Source organism: Helianthus annuus, chromosome 17, assembly GCF_002127325.2.
Source record: "Helianthus annuus cultivar XRQ/B chromosome 17, HanXRQr2.0-SUNRISE, whole genome shotgun sequence".
Lineage (NCBI taxonomy): Eukaryota > Viridiplantae > Streptophyta > Magnoliopsida > Asterales > Asteraceae > Helianthus > Helianthus annuus.
In genome coordinates, this window is record NC_035449.2 from 138,821,817 (window position 1) to 138,828,583 (window position 6,767).

General features: G+C 39.8%; 1 protein-coding gene across 1 annotated transcript; it reads right to left on the bottom strand.

Moving 5' to 3' along the window:
• Window positions 1-3,781: 3,781 nt before the first annotated feature.
• LOC110926059 (GDSL esterase/lipase At5g45670) lies at window positions 3,782-6,767 on the bottom strand. The gene is made up of 5 exons (XM_022169819.2): window positions 6,497-6,767; window positions 6,056-6,180; window positions 5,184-5,429; window positions 4,831-5,065; window positions 3,782-4,008 (listed from the first exon to the last, which is right to left on the bottom strand). Exons 1-5 carry the CDS (start codon window positions 6,765-6,767, stop codon window positions 3,782-3,784), a joined length of 1,104 nt encoding a protein of 367 aa, XP_022025511.1.

A 6,767-nucleotide genomic window follows, 5' to 3' on the forward strand; every position in this document is an offset into this window, starting at 1 on the left:
TCTTTCGATTTGGAATCCAAACGAATTCCAGACGACTGATATTGTCAAGCATGATTCAGTTATTGTGGTTTCACGTCGGCATGAGGCATCTAGGAGAAATATAAATGTCACCAACGTGTATGTGTTTAATGACCCAGTTAAAAAAAGAGAGGCTTGGAGGGTTCTGCTTGGGCTCAGAAACAGCATTCATGGGGCATGGATCCTCATCGGCGATTTCAACGAAGTCCGGGAATTAGACGATCGGTTAATATCCAATTTTGATCACATTGGGGATTCCGTCTTCAATGATTTTATCAACGAAGCAGGGCTGAGTGAGTATCCTATGGGTGGGTGCATATACACTACATGCCGGAAGACGGGTCCAGTATGAGTAAGATCGATAGGGCACTGGTTTGCGAAGAATTTATGGAGAAGTGGCCATGTGCCAGGTTTTTCACCCTTTCCAGATATCTATCTGACCATGCTCCATTAATTTTATCTTGCTACCAGATAGACTTTGGAGCAACGCCTTTTAGATTTTTCAACAGTTGGCTGGATAAGGAGGGCCTAGGGGAGATCGTCTCTAAGACAGTGATGCTAAATACACCGAACATAAATAGCTTCGACGCATTATCAGAGCTCCTCATGTCTCTTAAAAGTAATATCAAAAAATGGAGATCGGAAGGAAAAATTCAGGAAGAAAGGATCAGTAGAGAAGCTAACAGAGAGGCGGAGGAGCTGGGAAAAACTGCAGCATCAAGACTCCTTTGCAAGGAGGAAAAACAGAAAAGAGCCAGATGTCGCCTTTAGATTAAGCAATTCGAGAAAAATAAGGTGGTGGATTTAATACAAAAGGAAAGGCTTAACTGGGCTAAACTGGGCGATGAGAATTCTGCATTTTTTCACAAATACGTGAATATTAAGGTGGCCAGCAATCGCATAAATTCACTGGATTTTGAGGGGAAAATCAGTACGGATCCTAGGTTCATAAAGAAGAAGGTCATTGCCTTTTTCAAAAAGCAGTTCGCTGAGAAAAGTACCAGGAGGCCGTACCTATCTAACGCAGATTTCAAAAAGCTCTCGGCATCTCAGAGTGACGGACTGGCTTCAAGGTTCTCAGCGGAGGAAGTTAAGAAAGCAGTTTGGGATTGTGGAGGGGATAAAGCACCGGGACTGGACAGATACACTTTTCGATTCAGAAAATGCTACTGGTCCACTTTGGAACCTTTTTTCGTCAATATGATGGATCAATTCTTCCATTGTCAAGCGATCCCCCATGGTTGTAACTCGTCATTCATCTCCCTTATTCCCAAGATTAGAGACCCTCACCGGATCAAGGATTTTCGGCTAATTTCGTTAATCGGAGCTATGTACAAAGTTATTGCAAAAACGTTGGCTAACCGACTCAAGCCGATTATGGGGGAGTTGGTTTCACACACCCAGTCGGCTTTCATCGAAGGCCGGTCGATATTAGATGGTCCTCTTATCGTCAGTGAAGTCATCTCTTGGGCTAAAAAGTCGAACAAGAAAATTTTCATTTTTAAGGTCGATTTCGAGAAGGCTTACGATTCAGTTTGCTGGAACTTCCTTCTCTCCAACCTTAAAGACATGAACTTCCCGGAAAATTGGAGAAAATGGATTAAGACGTGTCTCAAGTCAGGTCGTGCATCGGTACTGGTCAATGGCTCGCCGACAAAGGAATTCCAGTTATATAGGGGCTTACGTCAAGGAGATCCTATGGCTCCGTTCCTTTTCATTTTGGTCATGGAAGCCCTTGACGTAATTATGAGGAAAGCAATTAACACTGGGATTTTCAAAGGCATTTCTTTACCAAACGACGGACCTATGGTATCTCACATGTGCTATGCAGACGATGTAATGTTCTTGGGCGAGTGGACCGAGGAGAACATCAAGAATTTAAATCGAATTCTAAGATGTTTTTACTTGTGTTCGGGGCTCAAGGTGAATATGACTAAAAGCTCCTTGTTTGGGGTGGGCACTGAAGTAGATGAATTGAATGGGATGGCCAATAAGATTAACTGCCAAGTGGGCTCTTTCCCCTTCAATTTTTTGGGCCTTCCCATTGGTGCAAATATGAAGATGTCTAAGCATTGGAAGGCCGTCATCGACAAGTTCAAATCCAAGTTGTCAAGCTGGAAGGCAAACAGTTTATCTTTTGTAGGGAGAGTGACTCTGGCGAAAGCAGTATTGAGTGCCCTCCCGATCTATTATTTGTCTATCTTCAAAATTCCATCAAAGGTAGCAAATACGCTTGAGGGCATTCGAAGGAATTTTGTTTGGGGCTTTAAGGGAGGAAAGAAGAAAATAAAATGGATTGTGTGGAAGAGAATAGTATCTCCCAAGCGTCACGGGGGGCTGGGAATAGGGGACATCCGATCGTCTAACTTAGCTCTACTAGCCAAGTGGTGGTGGAAGTTTAAAGAATATCCGTCCGCGTTTTGGGTTAGAGTTATTAAATCCATTCATGATAACAAAGTGGTTAGACAATCATTCCCTTTGAAACAGAAGATCGTGGGAATATGGAAAGATATTATAGCAATTAAGTCCGCGGTCTCGGACTTAAACATATCGATTGAGGATAATCTAAAAGGATCAGTGGGATGTGGGGATAACATACTTTTCTGGCAAGATAACTGGATGGAAGGAGGTGCCTTTCGTTACAGGTTTCCCAAACTATACGCTATATCAAAAAACAAAGGGGAAGTGGTGCAACATTTTTACTCGAGTCAAGATGGCTCGATTAGTTGGATCTGGAGATGGTATAGAGAACCAAGAGACGAGGAAGAGAAAGAACAACTAGCTGCGCTACTAGAAGTTCTGTCCAGGGTTAAGGTGGGGCTGGAAATCGACCAAGAATGGTTCATTTTCGGTGGCGGATGTGAGGTCATAGATCGCAGAGGCTACAAAGACAGATGAAGCAGAAGAATGGCAGCATTGGAACACCGCTGTACTACCAAAAGTAAACCTTTTTTTGCTGGAGAGCGGAACTAGATAAAATTCCAACAAAACGGGCTATGACGAGTCGGGGAGTACCAGGCATAGATCAATCTTGCAACAGGTGCGGCATTGCGGAAGAAGATACGAATCACGTGATTGTGCGTTGCTTGTTTTCGAGGATTATTTGGTGGAAAATATGTAGATGGCTAAAAGTCCCATTCCCTGAAGACGGATTATCCATTCACGGTATGCTTAATAAGGTGAAAGAGGCGAAAGGATCAAAGGCATGGAAAAGAATCGTAGAGGCAGTCATAATGACGACTATGTGGGAGATTTGGAAGACAAGGAACGAGAAGATCTTTAACAATAGATCGATCGCCATCACAAGAACGGTCGAACAAATAAAAGAAAATTCCTTCTTATGGATAAGGTGTAGAACAAAATTTTGTAACCTAGACTGGGATAGGTGGTGTGATTTCAATGTTAGGGATATAATCATGTAAACCGGGTTTCAGCTTCTTGCTGGCCCACTTTTGCCCTTTCTATATATATATATATAGAAGTTCCGCCGTTCAAAAAAAAAGAAAGCAAAATATATAGTCATGTCCACAGTTTCGAACAAGCATATAATTTAGTTAGTGTTGTCATTTAAAGACAGTTCCAACGTTTTAGTTTTCGTGTGTACCGTTGTAATCAAGATAACAAATATGCCCTAATTAGTTCCATAGCTTTTGTCTATGGAAGTACTACTTGTAAACAAAAACACATATAATAATTCGCGAAATTATGATGATCATTTGTGTTTCCTATTTCTCATGTATACAAATTACAAAGAAACTCAAAATCATGTATCAGTTATGTCTCGAGTAAGTTGACCAATATCCATAGGAGACGCATCCAAACTAGACTGAGCTTTGTATGCTCTAGTTGCAAGCACTATGTTTGCAATCTCCGTAGGATGAAAACTATCTAGGTAAACAGATAACGACCGACTAGGGCAACAAATCCCGTCTGGAACACATTGTCCGTCTGGTCTTACAGGACAGCATGGTTTATTTGGCAATGGTTCACCTGCAAAACCGAGACATTTTGTTAACTTGATTAGTATCTTCGATAAGCTTTAACGTAACCAACAACAAGTAGCCCAAGCCGCACATTTCTTTGGGCATATCAAGCCGAACACGTTCATAGAAATGTACCCAGGTAAACCAAATGTATACCATTAGGCTTAAAAATATAAAAAACCTTGTTAATCTTCCACTTAAAAGCATGGAGAAATTGGCTTAAATCTTCATACTTTCTTCCCTTTATTTATAGACTTTTTCGAACCATCACATTAGTGCTGCAAAACGAGTGAGCAGAGCAGAGCTAGCTCCAACTCGGGCTTGGCCCAAAGTTAAACGAGCTAGTTCAGCTTGGCTCGTTTACTCGATTATCTTTTCAAAATTAAATAAAAAAAACAATACCTTTACGTAAGTTCGAAATTTTTAAAATATTCAATACAAGCCAAATGAGCAAGTTAACTAGCTTAGATTGATGTATAAGTTGGGCTTAGAAAGATTAACATTGACTGATGTTTGGGTTATAATAACATATATATTAAGAATTGAAGTTAAATTAAACGAGTCAAAAGAACAACCCAAACAAGTGAGTTTACATTGGCTCGAGGTTGGCTCATTTACAAACGACGTGATTTCTAGCAAGCTATAACAGTAAATTTTTTGAACAACCCTACGTCACACTTTTAGTTGGGTAAAGTTTCTTTTACCTCTTATATTTTTGCACCTTTTAGATGTTAAAAGGCTTCATTTTATTAGTGTAAAGTTTACTTTGCATATGCTAATTTAATCAAATCAAATAATAGAGATATTAAAAAGCACGATAAGTCCATACCTCCTTTTGGTGCTAGAATGTTTGTAATGTTAATGAAGGTGAATTTTGCATCAGGGAAAACAAAGTTGAGCTCATCAACAAGAGGTTTCAGCCTGTTATTAAATAACATAACCGCGTCATTTATCCAATCCACACAATGTCCGTCGGTTTCAAACCTGTCCATCAAAGCTGGTGCGCACCCTATCATACCCAAACCAAACACTGCAACCTTCCTAGCTCCCAGTCTGTATAGTTTCTGTCATACAAATCAAACAAATTTCAAGATAATGTCACAAAGACAAACTACTAAACAAGCATCTTCACAATATATCTAACGTACTATACTCGAACCCGAAGATTAGATTCAGGTGTACCTTTAGTTGTTTAGTGAATTGTTGCGCAAGGACTTCTGAAAATTGTTCCATTTTGTATTGGTGACTTGAGTTGTACAATTCAGGCATCAAGTAGTTGTTAATGTAATCATTGTTTCCCATGTTTACTATGTAAAGGCATTTTCTTAAGTGTTCATCCGTAAGTGTCTGGTTTTGTTGTAGGGCTGAAATACGTGTAAGTATTTGTTCGTGATTGCTTAGTTGCTTATCCAAGCACACCCGATCACCCTGAGAAGGTTAACACAACCCGTTAAAATAAACATATTATACATTATATAGCCATGAAACATAACTTTATAAAGGGTTTATAAAGTTGGAAATATTGTCCTGCTATTTTATTTTCTGGTGGTTTGGTTACTTTTGCCATTTTTTTTTATTTTTTCTATTTTTGTGGTATTATGTTAATTAGGAATGGGGCTGGTGGCAAGTTCGCTTGTGTGGAAAACGAACTTCATAGGGTTTTTCATCAAACACTATGAAGTTCACTTGCCACTAAGGCGAACATGCTGACTTCACTTCACCTACAGGGGTAGTGAAGGCTAGAAGTACCAGCCATGTTGTTCCTCAACCACCTACCTCCACATAAAATTTCCTACACGCGTCTAGACATTGTGAACCGTTTTTCTTATCCTGCCAAAGAAGTATTTCGCATGCGTCCTTGATTATGAAAGCTTCACGTGATGAGGCGTTTCTACACCTTCTAAGCCACGAAACACCATAAAACAGTTTCTATTTGACAGGGCTTTTTGAAGAGAGCCAAAAGAAATGAAACTAATGGGTTCCTTGCTAGTTGCTTAAAAATAGTCACTGTTTGGAAAAAAAAAAAAAAAAAAAGTCGCTAAAGGTATAATTACCAGATGGCTTCCGGATTCCTCTCGAATACCAGCACTACCGCTACCGTAGTTTACGCCTGTGGATATCTCTTTGTCAGTTGCGGCAGCATGCGATGTAATGAAGTGATCGAAACCGAGAAGTTGACCTGAAACCATTGGTTGTCCTCAATAACCTTACAATCCCTTTATGTTGAATGTTGATACTTTTAAAAAATTAATTAAATGTTATAAATTTGAAGTGTGGCGGAAACAGGACTTTGTAGTCGGGATCATTATAAGGTTCTATTATCTACCGGTAGTAACAATGTTGCCCGAGTCATGGTTATGTTAAAAAGTACCCATATTTTATATATAAAAATCTTACAAATTCTAGTCAACCTCATAACCCCCTCGTTCCACCACTTTTAACAAACGACATAAAATATAAATTGTGAAATAAAACAACTAGAGAAAGAAAGAAACCGATGAGGTCGGCAATGGTTAGACCGTTGGTAAATCTACCATTAACACCCGTGGGGAAATCCATCCCGTACGGTTTGTAATTGGCTTTTGCTGCGGTCTGAAGATCATTGTTGTTGCCGCAATCGACCAATGAGTCTCCAAATATAAAATAACATGGGACTTTTGGTACCACGGGACCAGTACCATTACCGGTACCGAATACAAATGTTTCAACCTGCGTCAACCCTATAATCAAAAGGGCCGATGATAAAAGGCTGAGCTTGCGAGCCAT

What these genes read in the sequence shown, in the direction of transcription:
- LOC110926059 (XM_022169819.2), bottom strand. Translation starts at nt 6,767, where the DNA reads ATGGCTCGCAAGCTCAGCCTTTTATCATCGGCCCTTTTGATTATAGGG. An exon ending in AACCATTGCCGACCTCATCG is followed by an intron (nt 6,181 to 6,496) that starts GTTTCTTTCTTT and finishes CAATGGTTTCAG; the next exon opens with GTCAACTTCTCGGTTTCGAT. An exon ending in AGGAATCCGGAAGCCATCTG is followed by an intron (nt 5,430 to 6,055) that starts GTAATTATACCT and finishes TAACCTTCTCAG; the next exon opens with GGTGATCGGGTGTGCTTGGA.